Source organism: Manis javanica, chromosome 7 (assembly GCF_040802235.1).
Source record: "Manis javanica isolate MJ-LG chromosome 7, MJ_LKY, whole genome shotgun sequence".
Classification (NCBI taxonomy): Eukaryota; Metazoa; Chordata; class Mammalia; order Pholidota; family Manidae; genus Manis; species Manis javanica.
This window is the reverse complement of record NC_133162.1, coordinates 56,133,747-56,149,223: the sequence shown is the minus strand read 5'-3', so window position 1 is coordinate 56,149,223 and position 15,477 is coordinate 56,133,747. Positions and strand designations below refer to the sequence as shown.

The window sequence follows — 15,477 nt, the reverse complement described above, 5'->3', positions numbered from 1 at the left end:
GAGAAGGCAAACAGTGGATCTATGGCATCTTACTTCACTGATGGACAGTGACTGCATTGAGGTATGGGTGTGGACTCGATAATACGGGTAAATGTAGTAACCATATTGTTTTTCATGTGAAACCTTCATAAAAGTGTAAATCAATACCTTAATAAAAAATTAAAAATAATAATAATAATACAGTGTTGTATACTTGAAAGCTACTGTGAATAGATCATAAGCACTCATGGCACACACACACACACACACAGACACATAGTGAACCATGTGAGGTCATGGATGCATTAAATATCTTGATCTTGGTAATTATTCCACAATGTATATATGTATATCAAATCATTACATTGTACATTTTAAATGTGTGCAAGTATATTTGTCAATTAATCCTCGATAAAGTTCAAAAAGACAAGGCTGTGCACTGTCATTACCAGAGAAGTAATATTTTCATAATTACTGCACCTGTCTAGGTATGACCTAGAAAGGCTGAACCCAGGCTACAGCAGTAATACTGACAAGGAAAGAATACCTGGGAGAGAGATTCTAGGTTCAAGGATGAAAGCCTTCAGCTCACTTATTTGCCACATCTAAGAATGCTAATAGGGTCAGCATGGTGCTCGGCAACTGCATGAATAGTAAACACTTTAGTGTACATGCAGAAACTTCTAATTATCCAACTAGTTTGTGTGGTGAACTGTTGGTCCTCTCCCTTGCAATACATCTGGAAGAATGCATTTGACCCTGGGACTTTGTTAGAGGTCCAGCTCTACCAGAATCCAGCCGACTATGTCCTCTGCCAGGCAAAGGAAAGGCGAGAAGTGCGGGTAAGGCAGCCACAGACCCGCCTTGCTTCTCACTTCTCCAAGTGTCTGCAGTGTTCCTGCCCCCACTCTGTGCCCACTGCAGTACCTGCATCCTGGCTGTAACCCCTATGCTCACATGCCTCCGTGCCAGCAGGCGGCTCAGTGCCCCACACCACACTGACCTGGAAGCCATGCAGCTCTTGCCTGTTTCCCTGGGGCTTTGAGGAGTTGGCCATCTGCAGTCCAACTTCAGGAGGCCCTTTATATTAGTTTCCTAGGGCTGCTGTAACCAATTGCCATAACCTGGTGGCTTAAAACAGCAGAAATTTATTCTCTCACAGTTGTGGAGGCCAAAAGTTCAAAAAATCAGTATGTCAGCAGAGCCACACTCTCCTAAGTCTCTTGAGAGGAATCCTTCCTTGCCTTCTTTCAGGTCCAAGTTTAAAAAGTCAAGGCTGTGCATGGCTGTCACCAGAGAAGTGATGATGCCCCTTGGCTTTCTGGCATCCCTTGGGTTGTGGCAGCACGACACCAATCGCTGCCCCTCCTCCACGTGGCTTCCTCCTGGTGCATCTCTGCGTCCTCTCCTCTTCTGACAAAGACACACATCATTGACTTTAGGGCCCACCCTTAATCCATGATGATTAAGGTCACATTCTGAGGTTCTAAGTGGACAAGAATTTTGGGGAGACACCATTCAACCCATTACACTCTCAGCTTACAAGAGGGCAAACAGAGGCCCCTCCTGGGCTCTCAGTCCAGCAGCACTGATGAAACACCATACTACTGAGCCAGTTTGGCAAATCAAGCAAAACTAATGGATAGTTTTGCCCAGGAAGGGGGTATTACTGAAGATAACAATTTGAGAAATGAAAAAAGTCAGTGTGTGTAGCGCAGGACATCTTTGAAATAAAATGTAGGCACCCAAATCACTAAAGCCTAAAAAAGCAAAATATAGAGACAGAGAGTAATTTGTATGTGTGTTAAAGACATGCTCTGTAGTCTTGCTTGCGATGGAAAAACCTTCTTCTAAAGAATACAACATTAAAAGGCTCTGAAATAAATCACATTAGCAATTAGCTCACAAGTAAGAGGAATCCAAAATAAACAAAACTCAAAAGTACCCTAGTCTATGACAAAATGTGTTCAGAGCTACAGCATTGCAATCAGACACTGTAATAAATTCTAGCTGTGCCATTTTGGAAATTGTAACCAAATAATGGAAATTTCAATGACAGGAAAATAAAATAAATAAAATAAAAAGTACAGTTGCAGCTATTGCATTGCTGATTTTTAAAAATCTATATAAATAGTGTCTGCAAAGACTTTCATTATTTTGTGAGTTAGAACTTTATTTCCATTGCCCAAAGATTAGATCCCTATCTCTTCCAGCATGAGTCCCTTTTTGCCCCTCATCTCATGCCTTTCTTGAGCCTACTTCCTGTCTCTGCAGAGTTGATAACCTCTTGGGGGACTGTGTGCCTGGGACCTTGACTTGCCATTAAACCGTTGAGACCCCATGGCTGCACTGGCTATAAGAGCACTCATCAGATTGCTATCCTGCACGTGGCCCAGGGATGTGCTCTAAAATCCAGAGCCTGGTGCCTCCAGACTCTTCATCACAATAAGAACCAATCACTGAGATCCTGTCCTGTTTTTTAGCATAGGTGGAACTGCGATAGTTAGAGATTTAATAGTTTGTTAGGTTATGTTGTTTTTCTTGATTTCATCTTGATATTTCACATCTCGTAGAAAAGGTTACAGCTGTCAAAGTCTTTATAAGTGACCAGTAAAAAAAACTGAATTTAAAAGAGCCTTAAATCATTACTGTGTGACTGTTTTTTATTTAGAGCTAAACTAATTTGGTATTTTGTTCAATCTTCTTGTCTTTAAGAGAGAACAATACCCAGGTCTTCAGAGGACCAGGCTCTCTGATTTCCAAATCAAATATCAGTTGCAATACATTTTGAGAGACTGTACAGTAGGCAATGGGGAAGGAGAAAGTGACACAGGGAAGAGGTGGGAGCGAATAATGCCCTCTTCCTATGGCTAACATTCAACATTCAATGCTGTGCTCCTAGGCACAACATTCAACAATTTTCCCCTAGTGGTTAAATCTGGTAAATTATACCTTTAAAATAGTTAAGTGTTTTCTGGATTAAAACACACCAAAATCCAGCCAGTCACCCTGCCACACTAGTGGAGTGGTAAGAGAGCTTTAAGCCTTGACAGTGTCCCTTTGGTCATTTAATGCTAGCTATAGTGAGAAGTGTAAAAATCTGACGTTGGGATAACCTTAGCCTTGGGAAATTTCCTTGGCACACAGCAACATTAATAAGCCAAGCAGTCATAACATTGTAGTTCTGAGTGTTAAGGAACAAAATAAGCAGAGCTGAATATCTGTTCCTATAAGAAATCTCCTAATTGTGGCTGCAACTTATTAAGCAGTAAAAATTGCAGAGGGCTCAGCTATAAAAAATAAAAAGATCATTACAAAACCAAGCCAGGGAAAGCAAAGTTCCATCATGATTCAAAGACCACCAACTACCTGTGCCTGGAGGCAACAGCAAAATCAAATAATACTTAAAATAGTAAAGCCATCCTTGTATGCAACACTGCCCCAGTCTACAGCAGCAGATTTCAAAGCAGCCACCCTTTGGCCACTTATCTCCAGTAGGATTAATGTTCAAAACACAGTGCTATTGTTCTGTGCCTGGCATCAGTTATGTTGGTTTCTATCATTTTAACACAGAAACTGGCTCAGCAAAGTCAGCCTTTCTACTGACTTGATGACAGCCACTGCTCATGGTAAGTAGAGTCCAGTGGGATAAATAAATGGTCTGCAGACTTCAAGAGCAAACTTTCAAATATTTTTGCATTGCTATCCGATTTTCAAGGTTTATCATCCCAAGAGAGTTGGCTGTCTTTTCCAGGATGTTTCATGCTATTTGGACACTAAAGATGTAAAATAATTACTGCTATAAACCTCTTAGACCTAGACAGGCTGCTAACATCCCTTCCTATGTCTTAGAAGAGAAAGGGCATATTCCCTCTTACCCTAGAAAGACTGAAAAAAATTCTGATGTTCTCAGGCTATATTGGTCCAACTGGTTACTTCTACCTTGGGAGGAAGTGAGTGAGGTCAGATGTTCATACCACTCATTCCTGATAGAGTTGCCAAATTTAGCAACTAAAAACCGTGATGCCTGGTTCAATTTGAATTTCAGAAAAACAACAAATAATTTTGCAGTATAAGTATGTCCCATGTAGATATTTGCTTGCACAAAATTCTCATTCTTGTTCAAAACATTATGAGACAAACTTATACTACAAAACTATTCACTGTTTATCTGAAATTCGAATTTAATGGGGCATCCCATATTTTATCTGGCAGCTACATCTCTTGAAAAAAATATGGAGCCTAAGATTGCAGGCTTGAGGTTGAACATTGTATCTCAGTCCCAAAGTGATATTTAATTATGTTTGATAAAGTTTAGATTGGCAATTCTTAGTTACCCAAAACGTCTGTTCATTATGTTTCTGCTATACAGACTTCCCAAACAGCTTTGCTTCCAAGCTCCAAAACAGGCTGTCTAAGTCCTTGCTAAGCTGTTTTCTTTACCTAAAGAACACCCTGCTCTTAGATAAATTTCACTAAGTACACGCGGATGCAAATTTGCATATTTGTGTGTATGCAGAAACCCTTCTCCCACATCTCACAATATCGATAGTCAAACCCACTTTCTATAGAAAGTACTGTTTTGGGACCAAATTTTAAAATGCTTCTTAATCACAGCCCCACAGGGTTAGCTGGCATAACCCAAAGTCACTACAATCTTCTAGCAAGAGTAAGACCGCAATTATTCCTAAATATAATGAACAGAATGAACTCTGAAGTTTCATTTAGCAATAGGGAAGAGATCAATTACTAAACTTACTTGTTTTTATCTGATAATAATGAAACAAGTGTTTAACTGAAGGGAGGTGTATATGAAATTCCAATTCCTGTTCAAAAATAATATAATGGCATGTCTGTATAGCCTTTGGTGATACTTAACCTAATTAACATTCTTTTTCTTCTAGTCCTTGACATTGAGCCATTAATACTTTAGTATTGTAAAGGGCTAGAAGAAAAAGAGAACCAATTAACTTTTTCTTGCTTGAGATTATATGCTAGTTTGAGTATATAATGTGAAAGTCATTAGCTACTGGTAAGTAATTCATTCTTCCCTTGAGGACACATTATGGGATTACACTTTCTAGTCCCTTTAGTTATGGGGCTGTGGTTATGGGGGGGTCACACATGACCAGCCTTGGCCAGTTAGTAGAGAGTGGAAATAGTGTGTGTTGATTCAGGTCTAAAACTTTTAGTTATTGGTGCAGAAACCTCCAGACCTTTGCTTTCTCTCTGACTCCAAAACCAGCAACATTCAAGACTGTGACTGCTCAGTTAATCTGAGTCTTTAGTTGACACCATGATCAGACACTTCCTGGTGACCAGTGACGCACATATACATGCAATGTGCTTCTGTTGGTTTAAACTACTAGGTTTTGGGTTATTTGATGTTGCAGCAGAGCCCAGACTAGCCTAACTCAGCGGACATGCAATTATTGAGGTTTTGGTATGCATCTAGCCAAATAAGTCTATAAAACATTCTATATACTATTTTTAGCCCCCTGAAAATTACTGAATATTTAAGATTACATCATAACCATTTTAATTCTCCACAAATTCTTAAGACAGATATAAATGATCATTTCCACTTTATAAACGGAAACTGACACCTAAAGAGCTGGTAAGTAAATGCTTAAAACCATACAAAAACTGCCTGAGTAAGAACTTAAACCCATATCCATCTGAACCTACAGATCATGCTTTTTACCACCTTACTATACCACCATTCAACTATTTAGCTCTGGAATTTATTAAAGGAAACTTCTACACAGTAGTGGGACCAGGTCTTGGTACCCCATGGAAGGGCAGCAGGGGCCAATAAGGACAAAGAATCCCATGGATGTTATTCTTTTTTCCATGCATTGGTAGGTCTTGACTATGGGCTGAATTTGTGAGGCTATATAATGTTAGAAATCATCTTTGAAACTATATAGAGGGAAAATTGGAAATTCTTTAAGTCAGAATGTATTTATCTATGCAAAAGATTCAGAGGAAGTTGCAAAACAAGGCAATTTTAAGAGCCACCCTATGTGGGAGCCATCTGCATCTCTGTTAAAGTGTTCCAGGCAGTGTGTCCTTGCCATCCTCCATTGTTACACTCAGAAAACCAATACCACCAATACTTTCTTGTTCATTTTTTGAAAGACAGTTCTTCTTCCACATACATGGAATATCAATTTGATAATGAGGCCCCCAGCACTACAATGCCAAAATTTCAAATTTCCCATTGCTTGTAAACTTGTCTCAAACCAGTTATGTGGTTTTGAACACAAACTCCATCTGAGTGACAAATTCTTTAACTTTTGAAATTTAATGCCCAGGCAAACAAGGCACATCACTTAAATTTTAGGATTCCTTCACACCAGTATTTAAGCTGAATATATTTGTATATTTCCAAAAAAAAGGTAATAAAATTATAGACATTCCACATTCCTTCCTAAAAATATCTTTCTTTATCAACTTAATCAAGAGATTGGTTAATTCAGAGAAGTATCAGAATCAGACATACCAGGAGAAACCAGCAAACCCAAAGATTTGACTCAGAGGGCCTCACTTTAAAGGACCCTGAATTTCTCACAGCTCTGTTCCCCTGAACCTTGACTGCTGCACTCTTGGAGGAGTGAAGGGAAACTAGGAAGGCAAACCCAGAGAACCGCCTTTCTTCCTGACAAGTAAAAAGTATTTAAAAAATCCATACCTAAACAGAAATTGAAGTAAAACCTCTATATTGGAGCTGCAAGGTGACATAAGAGAAATAATGCAACACAAACTAATGTGTCAAAACAATTATCTAAGACCAATTGTTAGAATCACGGTGAACTCATGCTCTTGACACACTGCAAGAGGCAAATCTTCAAAGGCATATTCAGAACTTAAAAGTCTTCCTCTTGCTGAAAAGCCAGTAAAATGCTATTTGAACTTTATTTTAGGTATCCAGTGCTCTCAATTTCATAGTCAGTCAGCTGTAGTGGTTTTCTTGCTTTAATGTTTGCACTTCCTTAGTGGGTCAGTAATATATTAAGAAAAATATATGGAAAATATATCTATAATTGGGCGCATAATCTTGGTTACTTCTTGGAGAAAAAAAAATGACCCAGAATTAACTATCGTCTTTCTTTTAATTCGAGTCTACCACAGTAAGAATAAGAACTACACCCTCCCAATGCAAGAATACAATGAATACTTCATAGTTAGGTTATTTTGCCTGAAAAGTGTTTACGGGTTTTAATTTCTGCAGAAAGATAAAAATGCAAATTTCATAATCAGACCTGGATCCCTTTGCAGCCTCTTAACACATCTACTGGAGCCAAGTGGAAGAAACCCAATGTCGATGTACACCACACAGAACAGCTGGTCTCCCCGAGGCAGTGGATTCGCAGCACGATCACAGAGTGCAGCTCACTGCAGAAAGCTCTCTGTATAGCCTCCTACTTTCTGTCTTCTGCTAAAATAGCTACCAGAGGGGAGGAAAGAAGGGCGGCACATTGCCTGGTGCCAGCTGGTAAGGAGTGAAGATGGTAGGACTTGATATACTAACACTGAATCTAAATACCCTCTGGACAGTTATGAGGTCCAGTACAGGAAGGTGGTTCTATTAGTTATTTCTAATCATCCACAAATCAGGTTGTTTGGGATGAATACTATAGCAATAAAGAATCACTTCAAATTTTTCACAAAATATTATAATACAGACATAATCTATTGCTTTTTTTAAAACTGGATATGTTCATTTTAATCAGTAAGGGACTGACAATAAATATGGATTTTTTAATTAAATTGTAGCTTTATAAATTTTTTACTGAGTCATCAGGGAAGTATGAATATAAGAAATTAATGTGAGATAAATAACTCTAGAAAAAAGCTCATATAGCCTTGTGATCTAAAGAAAAGCAGACCACCATATGAGGGACCTTCAAATTTTCTAAGGCCTAAATATTGAAGGTTTCATTAACTCTGGGAGTATCAAAGGGTCACCCATGAAAACATATTTTCTAACTCTGTACTACTATCTGTTAATTAAGTTAAAAGCTAAACAATTGGAATCTGGATTCCTGCTAGAAAATATGCAAGAATGTTTGCCCTTCCTCTTAATTTCCTTTTTACCAGGATATATTATCTTCTCAACTCTTTGTATCATGTATCTTATGTAAATGAAATGTACCCACTGGAGTTCTGTTCTTTTTTGCCTGTCTGCTCAAGGATATAAAACCTTTGCATGACTTTGGCCCTTTGGAACATTTCTCCTACTTACCTATAGGAATTATGGCTTCCTCAGTTTGGACTCAAATAAAACTGTGTGTTTACTTCAGCATGATATTCATGAACTTTTTTGACAACAATACCAAGAACAGGAAATACCAAAAGACTGAACAGGAAAGACATTATGGTAGTTATATATAAAAAAAGAAAGAATGTGTGTAGGGATTCTCACAATCAATCAACCCCAAAGTTTTCTAAGATGATGAATTATCCAAATTCTAAAGGGGAGCAATGAAACCTCCAGAGTTCAAGAGTGCACTGTTACTCATAATGTGATATAAGGCACACATACATTTTTTATTGAGATGTAATTGACATATAACATTAGTTGCAATTTACAACATAATGATCTGACATACACATACACATACACACACACATATATGATCATTTGTGAAATGATTACCATAGTAAGTCTAGTTAATATCCATCACCACACATGGTTACAAAATTTTTTTTCTTGTGATGAAAACTTCTAAGATCTAACAACTTTCTAATATACAACACAGTATTATTGACTATAGTCACCATGCTATACATTACACCCCCAGGACTTCCCTATTTTGTATCTGTAAGTTTGTACCTTTTGACTACCTTCCCCATTTTGCCTATTCCCCCATATTTTGTGTAATAGTTCCCAAAATACAACAATATATATAATCTACTGCCTTCAGCCAGTTCTCTGTAGAAAAAGCATTTCCTATCTAGTAAGACATTCCACACAATAGCAAACTGTTAGGAGATAATACTTTGACAAGGAGTTTCTGCTTAACACAAACTCACAAGTCTTAACTCCAAATTCACTGTCAATGAACTCTGGCATTAACACCAATATAACCTGACCTTTCAGACAAGCCATTAACGTGTCCTTACCCAAGCCATTCTCTTGCAAAGCCTACTGTCTAAGGAAGACAGGGATAAATAGGAGAGAGGAAAATTGCAGCTGATTCTGGTTCAAATAGTCTTATTTCAGTATTTTAACTGGATATTCTTGCACTGCCTTCCTGGTTCCTGGACTTTTACTGGATCAGCAAATATACCTAAAGTCTACCTCTTTTAAATCATTCGTATATAGTGGGTGCAAAATTGTAATCAGTCATTTGCACATGTAAACCCTCAGATTCTGCTACTTTACCCATGGTTCCTTCTCAGAGAAGTGGCCAAGAAGAACAAGATTAAAGAAAAGTTGTTCTTAGTGAGATTTGAATCTGACTGTCCAGGAGTCAGAAATTTCTGATTCTAACCTTGAGGTTGATCAGAAAGGTAAAAATGATAAAAACTGGCTATCTCCATTTGGCCTCTCCTCCCTTGCCCATACCCATTCCCGTCCTGGGTAGGATCAGACTGAAGATTCATTCTGGGGTCCTGAATATAAACTTTGTGACAAGAGAACCTAGAAATGGCAATAGCTCAAGTCTTACAATGGTAATCTTCAGCTTCAAAGAGGGTTGTTTGTGAATTCATAAAGATGGTGCCCACAGGTTCTTTACAGGTGCTTTTGGGGAATGATGATCACATTGCAAACCAGTTAGAACTGCATCTTCATGACAGCAATAAGCATCAGGCAGGATCTGAAGCAAAAGCTCAAGTTCCCCAAGTAAATCCAGCTTTGCAAACAGAATCACTCTCTCTACCACAATGCATGGAAAGCCTATTCATGTGACAGTTACCCTGTGATTGAAATCTTATGAAATAGTTTTATCAACTTCTATATCTGTTCAAGTCCTGTGGAGTTTTGCCTGATATTAGACAACAACACTACAGTATTTTCAGTGATAACTGTGGATATTACTCAAAATGTTGACTTGTCCACAGCCTTACTTCTTTCATTTGAATCTTGCATCATCCAGGCTAGTGGTTTTCAGTCAGGGATATAAATCAGACATAACTATGGCATTTAATAAAAATGTAGATGTGTCTAGGACCTACACCAGACTTAATGAATGTTATTTCATATTCTTGGCATATTCTTTCAGGATTATTATACTCCAGGTTTCTTCCTCTGTAATAATTATATTCATCCATTTTTGTAAAATCAGAAGTAAATGCCCTTCTTTAAAAATAGACTTACTCATTATCCTTTGAAACATCTTGTTTTGCATGTCCCATTTATACATTATTCTCATTATGAGTTCTCTACAGACTTAATACATTGGAAATTAGTAGTAGTAAATTAATCACTACCACTTTCAGTTTCTGTCTTCTGTATATGTTTGTGTTCTCAGATGCTTGCCTGAAGTTTCTACTATCAGCTTCCAGCCAGAGTCTGTGTCTTCAACAAAGAATAATACCCTCAAGAGCCATGGTAATGGACCAAACACTGTAAATAATGGACATTTTCAAGACAGACTCTTGAGTATAGGTGTCTAATAACACCAGTGTGCTGAGTCAGGACTCACGGAAGTTCGGTCAGGAAGTTGGATGGCTTCACGCGACAGCTGACCCGAGATGGAGAGGAACAGTACTTCCTCACATAGGACTTAACGGGCTGATAAGGGAAATTTCGTTTAGAATATTGTTATTTTTATGTTCAATTTACTGGATCTCTAAGAAAGTTTCTTCTCTTTATATTTCAACTATCTGTAACCCAAACAATTTAGCAGATTATTGTGTTAACTATATTTTATCATTTTTGAATTCCTGATGCTCGACATCTAAAGCCTTGCTCCCTGGGAAGGGACTGCCTTTCCCAGGACTAGCCAATTCTTAGAACATATCAAACGATTTGCCCAGGAGGGTGCCTTTCATATGCAAACTAATCCAGAGCCCACACTTGGAACCAGCTCCTCCATCTGGCTGATAAACTCCAGGAGGCAATATTCCTCTGACCTGACCATGGCAGGCCAAGTACCAGACACCCCTGTACCTGAGTCCACTGACATTATTCAAACTAGCCAGTCCTAACTATGCCCACCCTGCCTTGCCTTGCCTTTCGGATGAAAACCACAGTAAGGGCTCCTCCTCCCCTTTCTCCTCATCCCTTCTACCTCCTCACCAACTCCAGTGCCTCCCTGTGTGTGACCCTACATGGCCAAGACAAGCCATCTTCCCTCTTGAGAACTCTGAGTAGGAATCTTTTCAAATGGCAGTCATCTTCTGATGTGTTGGCCTCACCACACCTGAATCATAATACAACCTACATTTTAAAACCATTCTGTTTATGTAAACTGAAATGAAACATTTAAAAATAATATCTGAATCTTACTGACCCCCAAGAGTTCAGAAACTCATTCTGTGTCCTTACTTTCATGGTAATGGAGTTATTTTATATATTTAATAATAATCTGTCTTCCTTTTTGCCAGAATATAATTGGAAAAAATTGTTACGCAACTACATGTCTTCCTGGAATGTCACGCAGAGAATGATGCTGCATGAATCAAGTAGTACAGACCATTTTTAAGGAACTAATGTGACTTTACCTACAGAAGCCTCCTGCCTACAAAAGCCTCCCAGGATAACTGGTCTGCTGTCTAGCTTACGGGGTCCAGGTTCACAGGTGATAAGGATGGTCACTAGCTAGCAGGCCAGGAGCTTAAGGTTATGTCTGGGACAGCAAGAAGAGAGAAATTCATCCAAATGCATAGGTACTGCAAGTGAAAATGATGGGAAGAGTCTCTTGAATTTGGTTTCTTTGCCTTGGATTGCAAATAATAAAGGCATTAAATCTAATCTGAGATTTCTGAAAACTTCCAGGAAGAAGTTAATTTTGTAATTATTCAATACTGTATGGTTCTAGATTCTGCAAAGCATACTTACAAAGCTTACCATAAAGCATACTTACCATAAAGCATGCCTTTATGGTAAATTAACACTTTTGTTATGCCTATGTAAATACTCAGGCCAAGCCTAATGAGACTAGCCTTATTTTGTGATCAAAGATAATCTTTTTTGAGATTATTATGATCAGGGGACAACATGGGGGGAAGGGGATAACTGAAGGAAAAACTGTAAGTGACTTTGAAATTTAGTGGATGTCTTGCCAAATTCATCTATCTAGATAATCTCTGCTTTTGTTTGTCAATGACTAGGCTATTTTACAATGCTATAGAGATAAAAGTGAACTTGCAGATAATGACAGCAATACAAACAATTCCTCTCCATAGAAACGCAAATTGTGTCAAATGATTGTCACCTGATGCGTAGTATAAATTTTGTCAGTTTGTGTCCATGTATAAATGTATTTCAGCATTCCTTGTCAGACTTCATTCTTTGTCATAAATGTTATTCTTTGCATTCCCTTTTGAACTGGTTGTAGTATCTTACTGATTTCCCTCATTAATTAATGAGCTAAATAAAATCTGAGACATCTTCATTTCATAGCTGTATTGAGTCACAATTAGAACCTCTTTTTAAATGTAACTTTTCACAGCTGAATGGAGAGATCAAACTTATATTTTTCAAAAAATATATATACCTATCATATAAATATACATATGCCCCTTTTACCAGTTTTGAGTCTAGAAACCCAGAGACAAAATGGACTGCATCACTGGCTTTGACTTACATCCTAGTGGGGTTCACATTCACCCAAACGAGTGTCTAGCTTTAGCGACCTCCCAAAGCTTTAAGGCAGAGAAGAAAGGTACACTTAAAAAATTCCCTCCCAAGTAATCCTTTCTAAACAAGTAATTACTAGTTAGCAACGTAATATCACCAAAGGAAAAAATTCTAGAGTACAATCTTAGGTTTTATATAAAAATAAGGTATGAATAGTTTAAGGGATTAGGTAAATCACTAGCCTCATAGCTAGGAGATCTGTGTGCCTCTTCTGGGAAACACTGTGTTTTTATGGAAAAGACTTCTGTTCAAATTCTTCCAAATCATGTTGAAGAGGTTACATAAATCCCTCTGATCCTTAGTTTTTCCATTAGTGCAAAAAGGTAACATTACCCATTCCATGGGATTGTGGCACAACATGGTACATGCTCGCAACACAGTAAATACTCAACTATGCATTAGCTGGTTTTATTAATAATATCATTTATAGATCCTGAGTTCTTTCAGTGCTCAACCAGTGTTAACACTCTCTCCCCAAAGAAAATAGGAAGAATGAAATGTGTGCCAAGTTTCTCCAAAATATGGAAGACATAAAATATTATTACCAAGTTCTCTTAGTCGTTAGGGGGGAAAGAAATCTCACTGTACAGATAAAGATGTTACAAACAAACTGGAAATTTTACCTGCAGTCCAGGATTCCAATGCTATATTCTAAGTGAAGACTACACAGGCATCTCTCTCTCCTGAAAACTTCCTGTGTATGAGCAACAGGTTGGGAATTACATGCTCCATTAGTATCTTATTACAAGTGATGGCTGTGTGATTTCTGTAAGGCCAGACTATAGGATAAGAAAGCACTCTAGGAGAGAAGGCCGATCACCTAAAGTCCACAGTGTCACAGGTGACCCTTAGCAGGAGATTCAAGGTCAGAGCCTCCCTGGAATCAGTCAGACTCTCTGGGCAGCCCTTTGGGAACCTATATCCTCCCAACACCACACTCCTAATCAGAGAAGTGCTGGATACATTCAGTAACAGGCGGGGTGTCAAGTTTGTCATAACTCAAATGCTATTTCACACTTACTCCTTGCAATTCAATTCAGTTTAAGATAGTCATACCACAGCTTCATGAATACAGGGGGCATTTCATCTCACTGCAAAATTAAGTGACTAAATAAGAGGTCACAATGCAAAGGAAGAAATGAGATAAAAATCATAAGGCAAGTAAGAAAATGTCAAAGTCAAATAAAGGGACCTGCCAAAGTTGTTCCAACAGGAAGATCACCTGGTCCCTATCTGCCACAGAGGACTTAAAGTTATTATATAACCAACCTATTACACACAGATTTTTAAGGTTAAGCTCCCACATAATTTTTAAGGTTAACAGTTAAAGTGTTCACAAAAAAACAAAGTTAACATTAATGGAGCATCTATGTCCATAAACTCTGTTAGGTGCATTAAAAGTATAATCTCAATGTTGGGACCATTAACCTCCTAGTAAAATTAAAGTGGATTACATTCATTTAATCTCTTTTAAAAGCATCATCATAAATTATAGCAGGGGTTTTCAAGATTTAAAAAAATCACAATCTTTGCGACATCCCTCTACAACTAGAAAAAGTAAAAAAAAAATTATAAAATGTAAATTTATAACCCCAATCAAGTTGGAAAGATGCTTCATACATTCATTTAAATGCTTACTGACCTCAAAGATCTGATACTACATGCACACAGAGGCATATACACACTTCAGTGTTCACACAAGGCTGCTGAACTACAGCCTAAGGAGAATGACTCTGGGGTAAACCTGGGACTTTTGATTTGCTGAGAAGAATCTCCAAGTTTGGAGCAATTGCTACACGCCTGAATAAGAGAAGAGAGGCAGAGGTCCTCCTCCACTCATGCACACAAAGAATGCAGCACCTCCTCTAAATCAATGTCAAAGTCCAGTATTTAAGAATATCAATTTGAAAAGGTACCAAATCATTAGCCTGCCTGGAGCACTCCACTATTAACCAAAGAGATCACACATGTGTCTCTGGCCAGCAGTACATGCAATGACAAGTCACACTAACCTCCTCCTGCACATTCAAACCCTCTGCCTGGACTGTGCCCTCGCCTGGGAAGCACCCATCCTGGCAATGGCCTGAGGAGGCAAAGCCCACTACCTGACTTTCTCCTTGGCTCCTCCCGTTCTCTGCCCGGAAGAGGGACTTGGGCTTCCGGGACTTGAAGTTGCCCATGCTGGGTCTCAGCACGCAGTTCACCAGTACCGTCTGCTCTCCATGCTGCACTGGCTCTCGGGAGGGCAGCGAGGGCTCCTCTAGGAGAGCCCCAGTGTCAGGGTAATTTTCTTTATTGTCTTCATCTCTGCAACAGGAAAGACCCAATTTAGAAGGCACCAAAAAAAGTAAGAAACTGCTGGCAATAGTCATTGCTGCTCTGTTTATATGGTACCTAGCAAAATTTTTAGTGTAGACAGTTTCACAAGAACAAAAACTTAAGAAATGTGAATTTTACCCTTTAAATCATTCCACATTCCTGTCTAGTCTTTGCTAGGGGATACATATTTTTTCTGTAGTTGTTAGCTTTATACATACCCTCATGTTTGTTTTCAATTTTTCACTCTAAGATGTTTTCACACATATCATATTTTTCTCTCACAATAATAATGTGAGATATTCAAGTTAGGTATTATCATCCCAATTTTATACATATGAAGATTCTAAAGTCCAGAGATTAAATGG

General features: G+C 38.4%; 1 protein-coding gene across 12 annotated transcripts in view; it reads right to left on the bottom strand.

Moving 5' to 3' along the window:
• Positions 1 to 15,477, bottom strand: part of FAM13C (family with sequence similarity 13 member C) — a 119,405-nt gene that overhangs the window by 92,436 nt on the left and 11,492 nt on the right. For all 12 annotated transcript variants that reach the window (XR_012133240.1, XM_073241020.1, XM_073241019.1 and 9 more), the window contains one exon: positions 14,899 to 15,100. Coding sequence is in view for 11 of the 12 variants with exons in the window: in XM_073241020.1 (XP_073097121.1) it covers positions 14,899 to 15,100 (202 nt within the window). In the remaining variant the exon portion in view is untranslated. The remainder of the gene's footprint in view (positions 1 to 14,898; positions 15,101 to 15,477) is intronic.